This window comes from Anser anser (genome assembly GCF_964211835.1).
Source record: "Anser anser genome assembly, chromosome: Z".
Lineage (NCBI taxonomy): Eukaryota > Metazoa > Chordata > Aves > Anseriformes > Anatidae > Anser > Anser anser.
This window is the reverse complement of record NC_139723.1, coordinates 47,299,012-47,321,796: the sequence shown is the minus strand read 5'-3', so window position 1 is coordinate 47,321,796 and position 22,785 is coordinate 47,299,012. Positions and strand designations below refer to the sequence as shown.

The following is a 22,785-nucleotide window of genomic DNA, read 5'->3' as shown; positions in this document are numbered from 1 at the left end:
TGCAGAAGTTGAATGAATTGTAGAGAGCAAAGAGAAAGTCTGTTGGAGAAAAAAGGCATGGGAACTCAAACTCAAATAATGCAGTTCATTCACCTGCCTCTGATGGACTTGACATCTGAACCTCATAGTGACAAAGAGCCTTAGCTACTTCTCTGCAATGGGGGACGTAACTTTCCAACTGACAACATATTTACCAAAAGTTAGGAAGCACTTGAACACCGTGCTGCACACTGCCTTTGGAGCTGAACTTCATGTTTCTTAGTCACTGTAACCCTTAGGTGACAAGCACAAACTGAACAGAGAAGACCACATCCTGAACTGAGACAGCAGCCTGTACAAATTGCATAGGTGATCACATAATGAGACTGAATTTTGTGTGTTTATATGGATAACATATAAACAGTTTTTCCTTTGTTCTTTTCTGGTTTTTATTTGTAACACTTTGCAACCTCTGTTTCTTCTGAATTTTCATCAATGTGGTATAGATGAAATTTGTGACTGTATTGCACTTTAACACAAAAACATTATGCACATTTTCATTTTGTTTTAGGCCGTCTGTGTAGATTTCTGTCTTCTCTTTCTCATGAACTACATTTTAAGTGATTCAAGTAGATCACGTTCATAACAATATCATAGACACCATTTTCTCATCAGTGACTTATACTAAAATACATTGCACACATTCAGTTGGGAGAGAAAATCATATCTGGAAGAGATGATCCAGAGGTCAAAGTTACAATCAATTTTGCTTTTTTAGATTCAATAGTTCAATGGATTTTTACATACCATAATTCTAAAATTTCTTCAGCTTTTTCTCCACTGATTGCCTCAGAAAGAAATTTTTTTGTTGTTGTTGTTCCTTTATTTTTTTTTAAAACATTACTACCATTTTAGTTGCTATTTCTTTTTCCCCATTAAAAGTCAGAAACCAGTCAACAGCACCTCCCTGCTGTCCTTTATGTCTGCTGCAAACACCATTCCCCAAAATAATTTTTCCAAAAGTCTTTTCCTATCTTTGACAGTTTCTCTTTCCATGACAGAATTCTCTCATTATAATAAGCTTGAGTCCAGGTGTCTTTGTGAGAGACGTCAGATGGGTTTGCTGCAGAAGTTGAGCACAGATTACAAGTTATTTTGCAACATTGTGCTTATTAATGAAATGACAACACACGAAGAAATCAATGCTCAAAATAAAACTGTCACTTGATTTTACAAAACAATCTATTTTCTCACTTGGAATGTTACAAAAAGAGAAACATACGCCCCATTCTGAGACACCACTGCCTTTTTACTCATACAGCAACTGGTTATATCCATATTGTATAGATCCTTGAATCACCCTCAGAGTACTAGTATCAGATCCATAGATGACTTGCATATGAGCAACAGAAAAAGCATAATCACGTTCTTGCATTAATTTTAACATTCTTATGCTTTTTAGCATATGCCTAGTCACTAACAAATTTAGAACATGGATTCATCTACCATATATGGATGACACAAAAACACAAGAAATTGGTAAGTCATTTATTTAGAATCCTAGATAAAAATAAGTTAGGCTGAATTCAGGCTTGGGACAGAAGGGATACAGTATCTTTTGTAGCCATACGCAAAGAATGTAATTCATGCATCAGAAAACTCCACGACCACCAAACTCTTTCTGCAATTGTTTGGGCTGTGTCTGACTTTCCAGTCTGCTCATGAAATCCAAAGAGCTCATTAACAGAGTGACTCACTGAGAACTACTTGGAGCAGTCTGAAACCAGCTTGGTGGATTTGTTTCAGCAAGCAAACCCATTCAGGTGTTCCCCATGGCACAACCAAAAAGGCCTAACCCAGCACAGGTTGATCTTAGACCTTCACACATGCTGAGGAGACTGGGTTCTCTGCCAATGTGCTCTCTTTTGGATTGACACTCTTCAGCCAGAGCAGAATCACTGTAAAAACGTAGTGCTGGTATCTCCGAAGTCAGACACATGAGATTCATGGGCCAATGCTGCATTTCGTTTCATCAGCTAATGCAAGTGCACTTCTTCAGAAGTCAATAATCTTTGACACATCATGTATTTTGCCTTTTCTGCATTCCACATTCCTTTGCACATTCTTCTTGTGATGGTAAGAAGCCTCTACAGACCTTTTCAAATTGCTCTTAGATGATTAAGTATGTTTCAGCATAGATGTTACACAAAATATTTTCTGATTCAGACTCCCCCATCTATCCTTGAAGCATTAAGAAGTAATTCAAACATATTTCCTTGATACCATTTGGCTCATTGCAGATTTTTGCTGTGTTTTAAGCACACTATTGAATGCATTAAATAACCTCATAATCACATTTAAAGGCTTAGTGATCTAGTGCCACCAATATACTAAAATATATGATAACAAATGCAGTCAGCATTTTCCATACCATATGCTTGTAAATGTTATTCTGCAGGGAACCAATTAAAACTATGGAAAAATTGGAACACAGACATATGGAACAAAACAAAGCAACTTATCTTGTCACCATGGTGCTTGCTCAGTACATCGATTAGGGAATGGTGATATTATAGGACAAACAAACGCCACTTTAATTAAAGTGTGCTGAAAGGCAATAAACAGTAGCAATCTAAAACATTCGTTTTTGCTGTGCTGATGTTAGTTTTTGTGCTAATGAGACAGAAGAGAAAAAATACACTCCTGTACAAAAAAAAATAATCCACAAATGTTCATATTTGAAGAAACGTAACACTAGCATTAATTTATTGACAATTTTCTTCTACTAGCATTCAATGAGAAAAAGACATAAAAACTGAAAAGAAATGTTTGGGTTTCAGGGAAATAATTTAAATACTGCTAAGGATACAAGAATTTTCAGGAAAAGAAAAAAGAACCTAAAGCACTTTCTTATCTCTTAAATGTCCTTCCACCAGAAGACAATACATCAAGGGAACCACTGAATCTAATCCTTGCATTAGACAATGCAATTGAAAATGGAAAAAATAGAACTGGAAGAAATAACTATCACTTTGAAAAATATCCTCCAGAATTAAATAAAAAGTTATGGGAAAGTGGAATCACCATTGCCTCCCAGGCCTGGGGCAAGGCTGGAAGACCTACAGGAGGGAGGATGCTCAAATCTGCATTTGCCTTCCTTGTTGTCCTGCAGAATAACTCCCAAGTTCCACAGAGCACCACAGTGCCCACTAAAAAGCTTAAAAAAAAGAAAGTAAGAATCTAGAGATTACATATTTTAAGTGAAGATCATGTCTTACTACTCTTGTATAGTGCCAGTGACACCTTGAACTGACTTACAGATGGCACTGCAAATATTTATGGCGATGATTATTACAGCCTCTCTGAACCTCAGCTCCATTTCACAATGGCTTGTCTTCATATAGAGTATGCGTGTGTCTAAGCAGCTAGGACAATTGGTACAGAACCAAAGGAACAAGCAATATTAATTTTACTGGTCATCATGGAAATGATCCAGCACAGCCAAGAGCTGTCAAGAACTGCAACATAATAAACTTTCTCACGTAGAGTAATAGGCTGATTGTCATTGCATGTATCAACCCCATACACTATCCAACAGAGGCAAGAGCTTCTGTAATAGTAAAGAGCGTATTGACTAAAGACAAGACTTTATTTGGCACAGTTCAATTTTGTCTCGTAAAAGGTATTTAGCATAGCGAAATACTCTCTCTATAGAAGTAGAGAGTGGATATTATTAAAGATGATCTTCATGGTAAGCATGTCAACTATTGCTTTAAAGTATGGAAAATAATAGACAAAATCATTTAAATCTAATTTAAGAGTCAGTAGAAGCCCTGTCTACATTACAAAGCTATAAAACATTTTTTTTTAAAGATATGTCATACCATTCATTTCTGTTTAAAAAGCTGGGTAAGCATAAACAAAATACAAGAGCAAGGAACCCACCTATGACAGATATATATTGTTTATGGTTTGGCTCAATTTCACCCATTTTGATTAAGCTTTTCACAATGGATTATTTCATAATTTTATTAAGAAGGAAGAAATAATAGAAATAAGTAGACAAATTAACATGTGAAGAGACACTAATGACAGACTAAGCAAGACTCAGCAAAACTATAAATGAAGAGGTGGAATGTACAAAACAATTCTCTCAGTTAACAGCAAGATGGAGAAGTCATCATTCCTCCTAAATCTGCCCTAGCTAATTCAAAAGACAACAAGTATTTTGGAAAAAATATATGATTATGACAAACAAAATAATTACATTGATATTTCAACTGTAATTTTTAATTGGCAGTTTCCAATGAGATCAACAGTAACTTTTTTTATTTAATGCAGTATGATGTACTTCTCATTTATGGAGAATACTGGTATCTTCAGCCTACCCCACACGGGGATTTGCTTGATTTTCCTGAACCTTCAAGCTCTAGGTTTTCAACTGAAGAAGACACTGTTAGAAAAAGCAGCATCCATTGATTTCTCTGTCTGCTGTAGTTGAGAACAAAGGGTCCAAAGGTAAGAGGAGAAATGTAAGCTATCAAAGAACAATCTGCTTCCTCTCAGGCTGATACCTTAAATCCACAAAATAATGGAGCTCTAAACTTACAAAGTGATTCTGGAGCAAAAAAATCAGAGAGCAGAACAACCCTCATAGACCATCTCTTGCACAGAAAGAAGTTCTTAAATCTAAATAAATGAATAAATAAAAATTAAAGTAATAGACAAGCAAACAAAAAAATGAGGTATATGAAAGAGATCAATGCAAGCCAAAATACCTGATGCAGCAGCCAGACCCACACTTACTACTTGCGCAGTGTAAGAACACTGATAGGGCATTTAGAGTGTGCTTGTAATTAAACCATACATCAGTAACCGGCAACACAACATACTCCATCTAATGGACATTCAGTATGTACCAGTAAGATAATTCCTGTGCTCCTAATTATGAGAATGCTGCAACAAATGAACCAGAATTCTTTCGTACTCAAGGTGTTCAAAAAATAAACAAACATCCATCACCCTTGGAAGTATTGACAAGCATCCAGTTAGACACTTGTCAGAACAGGAACAGTGGTAATACACTTTAAATTAGAAACTGCTGATGATTTCATGGCAGTACATTGGAAGGTCACTCTCTGTTCTCAGTCTACTATTTCTTTAGCTCATGATTTCTGCTTAGTTAATTACATAAAACTCAGCAGATCAGAACACCATTACACAGCATTTTACATAGAATAAGTATTTTAAACTGAAAGAACAAGAGGAGTAACTATGCGTAGCTTTCCTTCCCTTATATGGGAAGCATGTGCAGGGCATGCATTGCTGTTGAAAGGATATCTGTTCAGCATTAATGGAATTAGGAAAGTCTATTAAAAAGAAACAGGGCATAATTCTTTCCTTTCTTTTAACAGCTAAGTAAGAACTGTATTTTTTCTCCGGATCAGTCAAAGAGGAGCTCATAAGCTATAGTGGCAAAATATTTTTATACGGTCTTATATGAACATTTCATCTCTGGCTTTAGATGGAGTTCATATATATAAATACCAACATATACTTTCCACTTCAGAATTAAAAAAAAAAAAAAAAGTCAGGTCTTGAACAAACACACTGACTTAGAAAAGATTTGAGATATTCCACTATCTGATCACTCAAACAGATCAGTCAGCTGTTTAAATTTATACAAGGACCAAACTGCAGAGACTTTGTGATTGGAGTCATCTATTACTGGCAGAGAAATACATGAGAATCAAATTTGGAGAATGAGGTCTACTCACAAAAACAGACTATTAAGGTTATCAAAGGAGATCCACATCCCCATGTGGAAGTCATATGAATGTAGCATTCCTGTGATTTTAAAGCCAGCATTACAAATACATTGTAATGACTGCTGTTACTTTGAGGAACCATGATGCTAACAATTACTGTATCTTAGTGTTCCAATTAAAATAAAATTAGAAAGTTTAATTTATATTTGTTTCATTAAAAATAGTGTGTAAGATATATACATAGCAACATAAACACATGCTTTAACACAAGCATGGCATAAAATACCTGTTTTGCTATGAAGTGTATATTGTGAAGCATTTGGGCTGCTTAGCATGCTTAAGTTAACATTAGCAAGAGAAACCGATACTTTTTACTTTGATTTCAGGCTGTCTGTGAAGTCAGTTAATATACAAAGTATAGTAGTGCTTAACATTAATAGCGTGAGTAATGACAAGGGGGAAGTTTATAGCAGTTAAATGAAATCTACACCAAGCTGCTCCTCATGAATGGTATTCTCTTTTCAGGTATGCTTCAGCATAAAAAAACGTTCAAAAAACATAGAAAATATTGAAATGACAATCTCTTAATTAATATGTAACTCCCAGAAAAGAAAAAAAAAAAAAAGACAATCAGATCTGGGGGTCTGAATACTTTCTAAATTGCAGGACACAGAAGACAGATACCATCCCTGTCCTTCATCCATCCTGGCTAAACAATACTAATGACAGTCAGTAGCCAAAAATTAAATTAGCAGAGACTCCACATATATTCTCTGAAAGACAAGGGAGGAAAATGCTGGGGGGGGAAGCAACACATTTCAGAAATTCTGTCTGAACTAAGCATAGCTGTATGGTAACAATTTCCCAGGAATGTAAGTGCCTTTTTTTTTTTTTTTAATATAACATAAGTGCAACTGACTCTCCAAACACCACAGACCTGACGCTAATACCGATTACAGCTCAAACTGAACCTCAAATAAAAGAAAAGTTGCAGAAACAGCATGAAGCTTAGCAGCTTTCTAGGAGAAACATAGTAAAACTCTTCTACTTCCTTCAAAACATTTTTGCTTGTGTCAGAGAGCACTAAGCTGTGCTAGTGGAAATAATAAGGCAAACTACTTACTCAATTTCTTATTATTGCTCTTGGTAGAAGAAAAACAACAAACTTTGTCCTTTCTTTGAACTTTACTGTATGAATGATTATTTAGCCAAGCTTCCATCTCCAGATTATTGAAAATATTGACGTAACTTTAAATTTCTAAATGTCCTTCACTATTTTAAAATATTCCCACATTTTATGGTTTAGAGGATATATAGATTACTGTGAAGAAAAGAAACTAACCTAACATATTTGTAATGACGTGATGTTACAGTAACCTCTACGAAGAGCAGTTTTACTGTGGAGTCAAAAGGCAAAGACTGTTAAATTATGGATGCAGATGTGCCCAGAGGTATGACCTATGAACCCTTCACATCTAGGGATAGGTATGTGCATGTACATTCTCAGGTACATAAGGTGGTTACGCTCAGAGGAACAGAGCGTCTGTGTATCCTCCAGACGCTATTTAATATTCTGGAATATAAGAGAACTACTGCCCTATAAGTTTATAAAGCTTTCAATACAAGGCATAATTGCTTAGGAATTAACATTCCACATAGAAGCTGTGTACAAACAGCAAAGGATCCTGTTTTCCATCCCCACCTCAAAGATTGCAAGGTATATGGTCAGGCCCTCTACGTTTGCTCTGGTTGTCCTCATTACCAGCACTGTAGAACCAGAACTAATTAAAGACAACTCAATTCCCACCCTTCTCCTGATTTGCTGGTATGCAGGCCTGAGGACAGGAACAGAAGACATCACATTTGACTTACTGAGCACATTTAAACTACCAGCTGTAAATAAAAAGAATACATCCTATGTCTGTTCTGTCTCTTCCTTTTTCTCCCCGCTGATAGCAACACCAATTCAAGGATTTGGTTCTAATCTCTGCAATTAAAGAGCAGATGATAAAGAGCTAAAATCAGACTTGCTGATACCTGTACTCCAGAGACACTTCAAAAGATGCACTTACAAGAGAGGTGTTTTACGACAGAGACTAGATAGCTTTAGCATTAGGTGTTGGATGACAGAACAACCTGTCAAAATTAGAAATAACTCATGTCTCAGCATAGCCTTCTTCATAGCAAATAGAAAACCCCTCCTCTTACAGGCAGTGCAGTGGCAGAAGCTACCACCAACAAAGAGGAGAGGGAGGGGAAAACACCTGTCTTTGTGCTTGGAAACACCCTCCTATTTCCAAATGACAATTTGCTCCTTTTATTTGTATTTCTCTCTGGCCTCCCAGCACAGCTATCCATAGCTGCATTTGTAAAGGCTCAGAAGAAAAAAAAAAGACCTACTTACTAAAGCTCAGTGGGTTTGAGCTATTTTAAACTTTATGCATGTTGATTTACGTTAATTAAATGCCCTCAGAAATGTTGGCAATTATATAAAGCTGGGATCCTGAAATTAATCTCTCTCTAACAATAGAAACTAAAAATTATAGACAGAGTGTGCAAGCATAGGGAAAGGAGGAAATTTTCAAGGCAGCCTTTCACAGTTTATTTAGATTCTTGAGAGGACCAAGAAGTAAATGGGACATTTCTGCATTCAGTAAATAAATCCTTCATATTATCACACCAATTCTCACTTTTCTCCTTTTTCCTTTTTGTGGTTTTCAGTCCTTGGCTTTGACCTGTATTTCTAACTTGCCAACTATTCCAAATAAAGTTCCACGATTTCTCCCAACCTATTCCAACTTAAAAGTGTCAGACCACAACCATGTTCAAAATAGTATTTGGTATTAATGCACAGGGATACAACAGGGCTTCTAAGTACCCAAATATTCTGTAAAGATGCAGAAACCCCAAGAAAATTCCCTTGCACTAGGTGTTAACTACTCTTACACACACTTTTGGTTATTCTTCTTACTAAAGCAGTGGTTTCTAACTCTCAGTGTACACAACATGCTCTTTCCTTTCACCTATCAATCTAACTCACACTCAATTATCACAATAATGGGTTACTTTCTAAACATTCAGAAATGTGTTAAGGGGTCCTCAAAACAAGCACAATGACTTGTTGCTCAAAGAAAAAAACAAGCATACTTGAATTAGAAAGCATGCCACTCCTTAGCTTCTCTAGATTGTCATAGATGAATAGCTTATTGTGAGGGCTAAATCTTCTTAACTGGAAGATGAATGATCTTTCTGCTATAGCTGTGCACAGTGTCGGTGACATCCAGTCACCTGTTCTGTTTACTGCAGCTGTGGATTCTGCCAGCATCTCTGGGGGACGAAGCTTAGCCTCTGTTTCCTGTTAAAAACGACAGTCTGTTTACTTTTAATACATTCTCAAGAATCTGTGATATTCTGATTATATCTGTTAATGACATACTGATGTATATTTTCAAGGCTGAATATTAGTAAGAGTCAAATTATGACTGTATCAAAGAACAAACCTATTTCAGATTTTTATTAAAGCTTGCAAAAATGTGCTTACTTATGTTCCCAGATTTCTTTTAGTTTCAAAGGAAGAGCTAGAAGTTCTCCTTCAAATCAAAGCGAAAATAGAGCGTTAAGAGTACCTTACATCTTAAACAGGTTTTGTCAGAAATGTAAAAGCTATTGCAGACAATGAGGGCATAAGGAATGTCAAGTTTCCCCTTTCTTTAGATGTGTGAACTTCCTTAAGAGGACAGTATTTCTCATACTTATGAAAGATGCCATCCAGACCAGCCTTATTCTGCAAGATCTTCTCTGGCCCCTCAGGAATTTTGCTGCACACCTCAACACATTTTAGAAGAAGCCTTCCTAGAGATGAGTGGAAAATACACCATGCTAAATCCTTGTGCATCACCCAACTTTGACTTCAGTTGCGCCTGTTGGAAGCTGCACAACAGCATGCATGCAAGTGCACATATGTTCACCAGCATGGACACACACAACACTATCCCCAGCTGGTTCAGTGGGATTTCAGAAAAAAAAAAAAAACAGCCTTGCACTGTCGCTGGGTTTAGGCATTTAAGGCACAGAACACTGTCCAGGGGCTCCCTTGTCCATTAACCCACTTACAGAGAAAGAGTGCTTGTTCTCTGTGCATGCAAGTGACAGCGCGAGAGCACAAGCTAGATGAAAGTGCTATTTTAGCAATATGGGGCTAAGTGAAAACTGGTACAGATGGTTATACGATTGTACGGCCATATTCAGTCACTACACCTTCCTTCAAGTTTCCTCTATCTTGGCTTTTCTTCTTTTGCTGATGCTCCCTACCTAAAGGATCTATGCAGTCACTTTCACTGTAAACATTAAAATCCAAGCCTGTTCTTAAAAGCATCCATTGCTCTCACAATGCAGTAAGTCAGTAACAGGTATTTTCATGTGCCTAAGAGATATTTTCACCTTACAATGCCTTGAATGCTATCTACTCTATCACCTTTTAACCTTTCAAATTGGGCAGAACAAACGATGGAAAGTACTCCAACTGTAACTTCTGTTACTGCACCACAGGATTGCTGCTACAGCTCAAAACAATGCTGTGAAATAGTCCTGGGTTATTCCTGCTTTCTGCCATAAACCCAACATTTCTTTAGCAGAATTATTTGTTTCTAGACAACCTGTGAACTTTATTTGTATAACCACTTCTGATTTATGGAAGCAAAGAATCATTGTTGCTCTTTTAGACAAATGTTAATTCAATATCAGTAATCATTATCTGTTTAGGAGGAAAGAAGCTAGATTTTAATCATTACTTAATACAGCTACTAAGTTGCTTTTTCCACAGTATCAAACAGCACCAATATAAGCTGTGAAAAACAGAGATGTGCAAAGAATTAAAATGTATATTTAACTAGCTTAGAAGGTAAATGATTAAGCACTTAGTGGAGGATACATGTAATTAAGCAGGGCTAAAAAATTTAGAATATAATTTCACATCTTGTTTAGAATCCTGCTTATTTTCCAGCACAATGAGATGCAAAGAGAAATAACCTTACAGGCAGACAAGAAAAGCTGTCTGGTTATCTCACAATGGACAGCAAGTTGTAAGGTCGAAGAGAAAATGGCAGTTCATATGCCAAAAGGTCAATCTATCCTAAACATTGTAAAATGCTCAGAAGAACCAATCTACTTCATTTGCTGGCATGGAAAAGACAATGTGCAATATTACAAGCGGTTACAGAAAATCACAAAGTACTTGTACTACAAATTAGTGACATTGTTGAAATTTACTGTGAGACTATATTAGTTTCACATACATTGGTATGTATGCCCCTACTCCTGAAGGCCATATTGCAATATTATGGTTCTGATCATTGAATATGCTACTGGTAGTACAGAAAAGAGAAAAAGAACGGAGAAAACAGAGGGAAAAGGGAATAGAAAAGTAAGTATTTCATTCCTTTTCCATCTCTAAAAGGTACGAAATTGAGGAGAACCAGAAAGCACAATTTAAACTCATCTGCTATAAACGTGAGCAAGAAAACAGAGCATTTTTAAATTCAGTGTTTGATTTTAGCATACTGAAAACAGCCCCTCTTGCTTTTACAGTACAAACTAAATGCTATCACAATTGCAATTACTTCTTATTTTGACCACTGTAACACAGAGAAGAATTTAAATTCCCACCCTAAAAGAAAAGTTGCAAGGCAAGAATATGGTCTCAAATTAGTTCTACAAGTTCTACAAGAAAACAAACCAAAACAAAAAATTCAATAAAAAGCCTGAAAGTTTTCTTAAACAATGGTTTGTACCACCACAGACATTTTGGTAAAGAGACACTTTTGAATTATTTTATATGGACATAGATATAGAATACAGAAATGACATATAAACTATTTCCATATCAAGTAAGTCACATACTTTAACTTCTTCAATTTCCAGAAATCAAGATCTCAGCATTTTCAGTCAAGCAGACTTCATAGTCTTCATACTTACCTACACTTAACTAAAAATATTTCTTTAGAACAATTCATTTTCTCTGTTAACTGTAATTTGTATTTTATTTAGAATCTGTAAATTTTTTTTTCAAGTGATGAGACTGTAACTGACCCATTTCTCGCACAGCAGGAGGAGCTGTTAAGTTGATGGGGTTTTTGTTTTGTTTCAAAGGAAGGTTCAACACTTTGATATTGAGACAGGCTCAAATAGCTGTTCTGCAAACTTTGTAAAACAGATCAACCAAAATACTTCAGACTCAAGCTTAGAAATTCTTCTACCACTTGCATTATAATTTGCAAAAAGAGTTGTCAATTGAAAACTGTGCAGTGATTTTGAGAGGTGAACAAATAGTTTCCAAGATTAGACCACTTAACTCGTTTTCACATGTGATCTAAAACAGGATATGAGTCCATGTCTCTGGAGATGAAAGACTAGAACTCCAAGCTGCACTACTGTCTCATATCTGGAATGAATGCTTTAAAGCTGTTTCCACAGTTATATCACATTTCCAAAAAAATAAATGATGCCACTGCCTTTTCTTTTTCTTCCTAAAACTGCCAATGCTGAAGTTCTAGTGTACATCAAATTCTCAAAGAATGGAACAGATTCCAGAAAGCTGCACAAAGCTAACTGTTTTTATATGAGTTTGCGTGTCTAGCCCCTCAGGAAAAAAAAAAAAAAGTAAAAAAAAAGTCTGTGAATATGGTAAACTTGAATTACAATATTTTTGCTAATGAAAAAATTACCATAACTACTATTTCAGCTATTGCTCCAACTAAGTTAAAAAGAGATAGCTAAGTCAATCTGTACCAAAAAAAAAAGGGGGGGGGGGGGGGGGGGGAGGGGGAGAGACAGGGGAGAAGAAATAAGGAATTTGCTTTGTTTTGACGTTTTTTTCTCTCTTTTGAAAGAACTTTGACGGTTCTTTCAACTAGATGGATATTTTTCATTTTTATGCTTGCTGCATTAAATGATCAAAAAACTCGAGGCAACACAAAAACTAATACCAAAACAGACAAGCCAGAAGTGAAACTGTTTTTGAAATCATTCGTGTTCTTTCAACTTGGTAGGACTATCTACCTCAAATGTATAAAAAACATATAGGAACCTAGCAGGCTAACCTTTCCAAAATTTCATACAGACATAAACCTCTTAAATGCACAACACACTCTGAAACCATGTAAGGCCATTTGCTCTTCTGGGTATATGAACGCTCAAGATAAAGTCTCAAATAGATTTACATGTGACAAAACTAGTTAAATAAACATAAAGTTTCTGTGGACTGCATACATGCACTACCGAAAAATAGAAGTGTACTTTTCTAAAAAGTTAACCTATCACTATGTTCCTTCTGACTCAGCTGTAATCCTGCCATGCCTGCAAATGACTTTGACTGAGTGTTAAAACCCTTGTTAAGTAAAGTCTGCTGAAGCAGTCAACTGATCACTTGCCAACTGTCTATATTTAGGCCTCCAAGTGTTTTAAAGTTTACCATTTGTTGCTGCTTCTCTGAAAAGTCAAATATACTCCAAACAGAGTAATTCTGCTTCTCACAAAAAAAAAAAAAAAAGAGTTCTCTTCCTGCTAACCCAATGACTGCTGAACAGTATACAAGGTTCATCATGCAGAATCTCCCTTCTCTGCCACCACTAGAGGCAGCTAGATTGTGTCTCCACTTATTTCTGTGAGTCATGGTAGAATCTGAAGAAACATTTCAGATGTTTCTTCTTCCTTGAAAGAACTCAACTTTGCTCATGACTTTTTCAGTCGCTATTAAAAAAAAAAAAAGCAAATAAGTATTTATTAACTACAATAATTCATATGTTCTGTATCACAATGTAATCATTGTACAATAAGATTAACCATTAGGGAAAAGGTCACTCCAGTGTGATGGTCTGTCACTCAGTCAAAGGCTGGTTCAACAGCTAACTTGGCTAGTCTGTGTCAGGTGCTGTACACATAGCCACTTCCACATAGAAGACTTAAAACAGAATCAGAACTGTGTCAATTATGAAAAGGGATAAATATAATTATTGCTACCAAAATCTAGCAGAATTTCCGAAGAGTACAAAACAGGTAAGTCATATCAAACAATTATACTGCAAAATTACACTGTACTCTAGACAGTCGTTGACGTAAGGAGGCCTAAGACTGATAAATTGAGGCTTGAGGGGATTTTACAAAAGCAGGTTATGACTGCGCAAAATGGAACTGGGCCAGCACATCAGATCTATTAGGTCTATTACACCGTGTTCCCTTATTGTCAAATGACACCACAAACAAGGAAGGATAACCATCTGACATCATCAAGATGTCACTCGTCTCTGATTTGTTCCTAACCTTCTCACTGCCAGTCCACCGTCCTTACCATGCTGCAATCTATTAGCATCTCATTAGAGCAAGTGATGTCATTCTGGTTGTTAAGGACCTGCTGGCACCAGGCCATCTTCTTTGGAGAAAAAGAACAACACCAGAATGTTACCAAGTCGCTGAAGCACTGAATCTGACCACCCCCAGAACTGCAGGATGACAAGCAGGGTTTTGGTTCTGACCAGGGCCTGACCCTTTCAAAATCCCACACTTTCTCCACACCAGAACCTCACCATAAACTCAAACTTGGCATGGCTCAAGCAGAGCTTTCACCCCTTTCCCCTTTTCTCCACCACTCTCTCACACGGACGTACATAAACATATAGGGAGTAACAAAACTGTGGTGCCCATCACCCAGGCCCACCATCTTGGTGCCACGATCAGTTTAGACACACACATACCCCGGCTCCCATCCTGCCTATTGCCACATCCTGCAGGTTTTCTTTCTGATCTACCTCTCCTGTCTCCCCTCAGAGCTGACACTTGGGCTGTCGTTACCTGGTCGTTTAATCACAGAAGTGCTCTTTGGCTCCAGCAAAGGCACTCTGGCAGCTCCCAGAACCCTGCTGTGAAACATCTTTCCCCAGAGCCACCATATTGGCTCTAGCCATGCATGCCTCTACCGCCAGATCTCCTTGGTCTGCCACTTTGAGTAGACTCTCTAAACTACATTTTCTAACCTTTATAAACCTTCCTCTGCTTCATCTACCATCTCCTATTCAACAATGAAATGTTAATTTTTATCTCCAGTTGGTCAATAACAAAGAGGAATCAGACCTTCTTGTTTCCTCCCATGCTGTCCCCACACTTAAAGACACATTTCCCTACCATCTTCCTTTTTCAAACTCTCACTCAAAGATGCTCTTGGACAAAACACGAACAAATAGGTTAGGATATGTGAACATTGTCACACCTACATATTACCAACCTGCTACTGCCCTGGATTTCTCTGCTTCCTCCTTCAGGCTTCCAACTTACTTTATGGACTCTTTAAAATAGAGACTGAATGTTTACAATGTATTTGCTTAGCTTCTAGCAAGATTGGATCCTGGTTAATGCCACAGCAACACAAATATGCGTAGCACAATACCTTAGTAAATTGACTTTTAGAGCACTGAGATGACTTTGGGATTTAGCTCTGTGCAGAACAGTGAGCATAATATGTCAGCTATACAAATGATTCAACACCCAGAAAGTTATTCAGGATAGAATTTTGCCTCATCTTGATTGTTCTGATGTACTTCAGCACTTTCGATGAAAATTCACTAAGATGTGCTTTATTCTTCCACTTCCAATGTCTCTGTGTGTGTGTTTGTAACACATGAGAGGATATTACTACACCAGAGAAGGATAAAAGCTGAGAAAAATAGACTATTGTTTAAAAAATATATATTATTTCTGTCCTCCAAATGCAAAAAAAATCCATGAGGAAAAACATTTTCACTTCTAAAATTTCTGCTGTGTATTTGTAGTCTGCGTGACTTTACTGGAACTGTAAAAAGCTATTAAATCATTCAGTATATTTTCCTTACAACTGTAGGCTGTTTTTTAAAGTAGTTTTCATCCAAATCAAGGTTTATTTTGGTTTGCTTTTAAGAAGCGGCTTCCTCTTCTTTCTTTGGAAGACTGCTCTTGTAGCTAGAATACCTCATTTTCAGGAAATATTTTCTTGTTATTAAGCTTCTATCAAGCTTTTTGCAATTTTTTATTTATTTATCATCATCCATACTCTTAATTCTATACATACTCTGAGTGTCCTGCTAAATGGAGTCAAATCCTCTGTGTGCTGCTGGACTAATGCAAAGAAGATACACAAGAGAGTTAGACTTGATTCCTTCAGTTAATATGTGAAAGCTTTTTTTTTTTTAACCTCTTTGTTTAGATAGATTTAACAATTTCTATGAAAATAACTTCCAATTCACTTCTATGATGTTATTTCTTTCCCATAAAGCCACCACCTCATTCCAGTAAAAATCAATATTTTTTTTTCAAAGTAAGCACTAGCTATCACTGATAACAAAACTCCAGATTGGCAGATAAAAGGCAATATGAATAAACATGTAAGTGACTCAGCTTGTTTTCAAACTATGGTCACATAAATCTGTTCAAGTCATGCCATCATCAGTAACTGTTCTTTTAACTTCTTTGACTTAGAAACACAGAATTCATTTTTCACAGCCATCAAAGCAGTACTGTAGAAGACTTTTAGGAAATTCTGATGTGCATCTCCCTGGTCACAGGTCTGGCCCTCACTTTGGAAAATGTCCAGTCACAGTCAATTTTTTTTCTGGGCAGGTATTTCTGGGGGCATAATACTCTGTTTGCACCGCGTATTATTCTGCCAGCTATAACATCGGTTTAGCATTATAGCTTCTTTTCTTACAGCAGCAAGGGATTAAAAGAACTTGAAGTTTGTTTGGCTCTTCTTTTTTTATCCAAGTACTGCTAACTGCTGAAGATGACACAGCATTTGGAAAGATTATTTCCCCAGCTAATCTACTATTCTCTGCAGAGGGAGGGCCATCTTTCAATTGCTAGTTTGAAGCAGTTTGCTGCAGTGTGTGGGTATATCAGTATCATCTGCACATTAAGCCCTTTCCAGGGCTCATTCTGTCCTCTTTGACTTCCCTGAAGCCACGATATGAAGCATTAGGCTCTCCAATGTGCACAGACCTAAGGCCAGGGAATAAGCACTGGCTGCCTGCCATTGTTTTAGCATCTTCCAAGGGGAATTCTGGTTTTGTTGTTGGTACTGTTTGTATGTTTTGTTTTTTAATTCCTACAGTTTCTTTCTTGACAGACTCCTTTGATTTACCTTCTCACGGTCGTTCAGCTTCACTGCAAACTGTGTGAGGAATGTGGAAATACTTGTAAACAATCAAACTTTGCTAACTCATGCAGCACACAGTATTTCACATCAGATAACGACTATTGAAATAATTTCTGAATTTTTACTTCTCTATTTAATTGCCTTTAACATTCTGATAAACATTCTGACAATTACTGTGAAATTACATCATTGAAACCTTACGTTTTTGATCTATTTTTGTAACTGAATTATACAAAATGATGTATTGATCAACCAGCCACTCCTCTCCCACTTGAGAGATTAGCTGTGCCTGAAACAGTCTAACCCAGAGAGAGACAGACTGATCTTCCGTCAAACATATCAACAACATAATATCCTGGGAAAGAGACAACGAGATTTTGTGAAGCATGACATTTTTCTACAAAATCTTTTAAAGTTCTTTGAATAAGTCAACAGGCATGAAATAAGAACAGGGTAGTCAATGCATTGTACTTAGCTCTACGGAAATGCTACTGACAAGCTTCCTAGAGGCTAGTAAAGAAACTAAATCCCCAAAGAAAGGGGGAGGGGGCGGGGCGGGGAGGGTTACATTCTCCCATGGGTTAATAAAGAACTAAAAGTTATGGAAAAAGAGGGCAGGAACAGGTAAGGTCAATTCTCTATAATGAAGGAAAATGTCTGTGAAGGACTCTCTATAAGGATGTATGATGGGATATGTGCCACTCTTCATATCCATAAATAATAAATAATATAATTCCAGTAGGTCAGGCAGGCAAATAATGAGGTGACAAAAACTGCAGACAATACCAGATTATTCAGGAAAGTCAAATCTAAAGCTGCTTACAAGAGCTGCAAAAAGGACTCATGACACTGAGGGACTAGGCAATAAGATAGTAAATGAAAATGACATCTGAAAAGCGCAGATTATAAAGAATGTAAGGAAACAAAGCCACCTCTGTGTTTTAACTTATTTAGGTACACAGTCAGATGGGCTTTAAGTTAGGTATTACTAAGCAGAAAAGGCATCACGCATCCACTGCGGATAATACTCTAAAAGAATCAGAAAATTGCTTACTGACAGTAAAATAAATAAGTAGACTATCAAGAACTCTTAAGAAAAGGGAAAAAGCCTGAAACATTGCTACGTTACTGTATATATGTATATACTACTGTGCCTTACATACTGCAGGTAATTCTGGGCTCCACAACTTTCAAAGGGTTAATAAAATTACAAAATCTTCAGAGAGAGGCCACAAGGATGATCAGAGCGATAGATCAGTACTCACATAAGAAGAGACAATAGAAAACATTAGCTTGGAAATGTTTTGGGAGAAGAAAAGAGAGGTATGGTAATATTTAACTAAATATCACAAAGTGAACAAAAAATACTTGTACTTATTCAAAGCATACGAACCACAGAACACCCATTAAAACTGTCAGGTAGATGGTGTGTAACAAACAAAAGGGGGTTTTCCTTATCACACAGAGCAGGTGATAAAAAGGTAAAACTCACTGTCTCGGATTTTGTGAGAAGCCAAAGCATAAATGCACTTTAAAAACAAACAAATAGCAAACCTAGACAACTGGCTGTAGCTGTGGCTAATGTATTATTTCAGACACAAATTTTGAGCTAAGCTTTCAAAGCCTAAACAGCAAATAAAAGTATATTCTACTGCTCATAATCTTCTGTTAGCCAAGACAAAACATTGGTTGCGAAGGACCTGTGGTCTCTTAGTATCTCTTGTTCTCACATTTCTACCATACTTGGGAAAGACTGCAAGAAACTTGCAGGACTGAACCACAAATACCTGGAAACATCAATGCAGCAACTATTTATATTCTGCCACGTTCTGCGCTCCAACCTTCTCTCTCCTTGACTTTACATAGACTATACATAGCAAGTTTAAAAATCTATATTGAAAATTACTGAAAACATTCTGTGATTACATGGAAAGTCATAAAAGCAAAATTAATTGCTTTTAGAGAAGGAAAAGCCTAATGGAGACTTCACTTTATAATATGTAGAGAATTTTCCTCTCTGTTAAGAGGAAGAGTCTCAGAAAACAACAAGTTTTAGTCCTTTCTGTTGTATATTCCTAGGCTGGAATTTGCTCCATGTAGAAAAACAGCCTTGATTAATGTTGTAGCTGGAGCCAGAGCCAAATGAATGATGAAGCACTTGCAGTAATAGGTTCCCCTGCATAGTCTGGAGCATTTGTTCTTCTGGCATAGTCTGTAGCTATTGTTTATGAGTAAAGAACATTTTCCTGTACTCATGCTGAGTAGTACTCATGTAGTCAGAACACTGCAATCAGTTAAGACTAGTACCAGTAAGACTAACCATGGTGTGAAATACTAATGTTGTAAGACTGGCATCATCCAGGTTCTGAGATATAATTGCAGGGCTTTAGTGTCTTCCGCAGGTAGGGCTGCAGTAGCAGGGTGACACACAGCAGCTCATCAGTTCTGAGACATCCACCCATTTACCCACGCAGCACTACCTTACATTGGTAGCAAATTAGGCATAGCCCTTTCTTTGCCCCAGCCTACTGCTAGCTTCTATCAGCAGAGAAAGATTTCCCACAAAAGCCTTGACCAAGAAAGGGAGGAAAAAGTGTCATGAGCCTTCTCTGCAGCAGAATGCTACTCTGAATTGCATTCTTCATGCTCATGTGGTACAAACTAAAACAGTGAGTTGAAGTCGACCTGTAAGACTTATAAATTTTTTCTGAACTGAACATTCTCATGTCCAGATCCCTCTTCTTCATTCCAGCCACACTTGGCACACACATACAAGAAGACAGCATGGTCAGAAAGACCCCCCCAGTGCTCCTCCTGTAGAGGAGACTGCTCCAAAACATGCATTCTTCTCCCACAGTTCAGGAGATACAAAGAGATGTTTACATTTCTTTTGAAAGCCCCACATTGCAGGAATTGCTGCTATTTAATTGTAGTTCTCTACATACCATCTAAATTAAATAATATTTTTTACTGTCCATGGACTTCTTCAGGTTCTAGTTTTCTAGACAACTCCTTTCTGATTATCAACAGCTATTCAGAAAGATTAATGCAGTACATACTTTTAGTTGTTCTTAGCGCTTGCTGTTTACTTATGGTGCAGAGAAGACAGCTATCATAAGAAAAACAATTTCTATTACTAATATTAAGTGAGGCCACCTTCAATATACTCAAGCAGAAAACTTGTCAAAATCAAAACTTCAGTTCAAAGGTTGCAATATACAAAATACCAATGGGAAAATGTATTAAGTATTTATAACTGCATTATGCAGTATCTCTTAACAGGACTACTGAAGTTTATGCTGCTTAGATAAAAATGTAAGGGAAACGCTTTCTTTGCAAGTTCCTAAAAAGACATAGTAAAACAATTTAGCTGGCGTACAATCAACATATGATCAAGGATAAACAGTTCATGTTACTCCTTTACATATGCCAACATAGTTAAATATTAACGGATCCACCAAGGGACTTTATCTTCTACTTTACCATTCCTCTAAAAATTGGCTTCATTCTCTAATACTTCTAATATATGTATGATAACCAAAGATGGTATAATAAACTTTCTTTTACATATTACATACAGAGCATGATGGCTATAGGAGAATGGGATCTTTGTTTTACAATTGCTCAGTCTCCAAAGATTCATAACAGAGCTATAAAACAGGGAAGGCCCTGATATTCTAATTATCTACAATGAAGTTTAGTTATGTACATTTTGTTACGTACAAGCAATTCTCCGGAGGATGGGGGACCCACCTCTGCAAGCACAGGAGTCCCAGGCCCCAAGAACTACAAGGAAAGACTGGCAGCAAGGGAGGGTTTCTTACTAGCCTATAATTTGTCCTGTAATTGTACCTACTTACTAGAAATGTGATGGCTGGCAGAAGTAAAGGCAGCCCATGAAAGGTAACAACTGTGAAACTGAGTTTTGCACGGGTACCAGTCCTCACAGTTAGAAACAAGCTGGCATGAGACCACAACAGACTTTAAAACATCCCGCTTTTGCACTGTATATAGAGGGGAGAATAGCTCCCACTACTTGGGGCCAGACTATCAGGCACTGCAAGCAGGATAAACATGCTGCAGTTTTGCACAGCCCCACCAAGAGTCATCCGACAACAGGACACATAAACCTGCACGCCTGCTAGCATGATACTAAGTACCTACAGCTGCTGAAACTCAATTATGGAGTCGGTCTTTAACCACCCTTGCGGATTCCTGTTAAGTCTTGCTATCCAAACTCGTCCCATACATTCAGGCCACAGAAATGTCAGTTTTGCAGCGCCTTCTGGCATAATTCTTCCCCTGTGCAACCACGCAACTTGATGCATCCCGAACTCCCTGCAAACAAGCACGCAATCCCAGCGTCGCACCCCGGCATTATTCAGCAATAATCACAGTGCCGGCAGCGATCAGGGCATCCCCATCCCCAACACGCGCCCCACACGGCGCTGAGGTCGCGAGCTCCCTGCCCACCCTGCCACCCACCCACCCACCCGGACCGGCAGGCCAGGGGGCTCCCGTTGCCGCGACTCACCAGCTGGCAGCGGGCGCGCTGCAGGAACTCCTCCATGGTGCGTGCGGGCGGGCGGGCAGAGCCCCGCAGCCCCGCTCCGCTCCGCTCCGCTCCGCGCCCCGCAGCCCCGCGCCGCGCCGCGATGCGCTCCCGCCAGCCCCACGCCCGCGGCCACGCCCACCCCGCCACGCCCACCGAGGCCACGCCCCCCACTGCCACGCCCGCCGCGGGTGGTGACGTCAGGCCGCGCGGCAATTAGGGCCGGGGGGGGGTGCTGTCTACGGGCACCGGGTAGACCTGGCGGCCGGACACGCTGCCCTCGGCCTCGGAGCCCGGCTCCGAGCCGAGCCGAGCCGAGCCGAGCCGAGCCGAGCCGCGAAGGACCGGGGGAGACCCCATCTTTCTCCACATGCATCTCCAAAGAGGCTGCAGTGGGTGGGGGCTAGCCTCCTCCCAAGCAACAAGTGGGAAACAGCCTCAAGTTGCACCAGGGGAGGTCTAGGTTGGGTGTTCGGGAGAATTTCTTTACTGAAAGGGCTGTGAGGCATCGGAACGGGCTGCCCAGGGAAGTGGTTGAGTCACCATCCCTGGAGGTCTTCAAAACACGTGTAGATGCGGTGCTTAGTGACGTGGGTTAGTGGTGGACTTGGCAGTGCCGGGTTAAAGGCTGGACCAGATGTTCTTAGAGGTCTTTTCCAACCTAAGTGATTACATGATTCACAGCTTCTTCCGAAGGTCTCGTACCAGTAGTATTCAATGGTGTGTCTGCTTTACAAACCACAAATGACTAACCCAAAACAGTGCTGATTTATTATTCCTATCAAGCTGTGCCTCACTGTGGAGTTAGCAATGGCTAATTATTAATAAATTCAGTAGAATAAGACTTGGGATTTTTTTTCTCTCATGTATTATATTCCACCTCATTGCAAATATTACTGCAAAAGCTAAAAGCTCGTGCTTCCTTACTAACAAACTCTTTCTTATGAGTGTAATTCACTTCCATTTGATTTGTTAATTCTCTCATGATATCTTGCAGATCCTATTACCGAGTTGCCTGTCATGGTCAGTCCACTCTGCCTAGTCATATGCTCCTGTACCAAAGTGTTCTGGAGAATAGGAAAAAAACCCTAATCTGTATCATCATCATTTAAAACAGAATGGTAAATCTTCATTAAAATATTTGGGTGGACTGACGCTCTGTGTAAATGACATGAAACATAATATTGTAAATGACAGTTTTCTACAGGGAAAAAAAATAATCTGCTGTATTTACTGGAACATTTCTTTTTCTGAGACACATTACTTAGTGACTCTGAATTTGGATTTTCTCATTACTCTATAGAAGAGTA

General features: G+C 38.3%; 1 protein-coding gene across 8 annotated transcripts in view; it reads right to left on the bottom strand.

Annotated features, from left to right (window-relative positions):
- Positions 1 to 21,611, bottom strand: part of PRUNE2 (prune homolog 2 with BCH domain) — a 140,756-nt gene extending 119,145 nt beyond the window's left edge. For all 8 annotated transcript variants that reach the window (XM_083816553.1, XM_083816554.1, XM_083816555.1 and 5 more), the window contains exon 1: positions 21,458 to 21,611. In XM_083816553.1, coding sequence (XP_083672679.1) covers positions 21,458 to 21,493 — 36 coding nt within the window. In that variant the 5' untranslated portion in view covers positions 21,494 to 21,611. The remainder of the gene's footprint in view (positions 1 to 21,457) is intronic.
- Between the last annotated feature and the right edge of the window lie 1,174 nt (positions 21,612 to 22,785).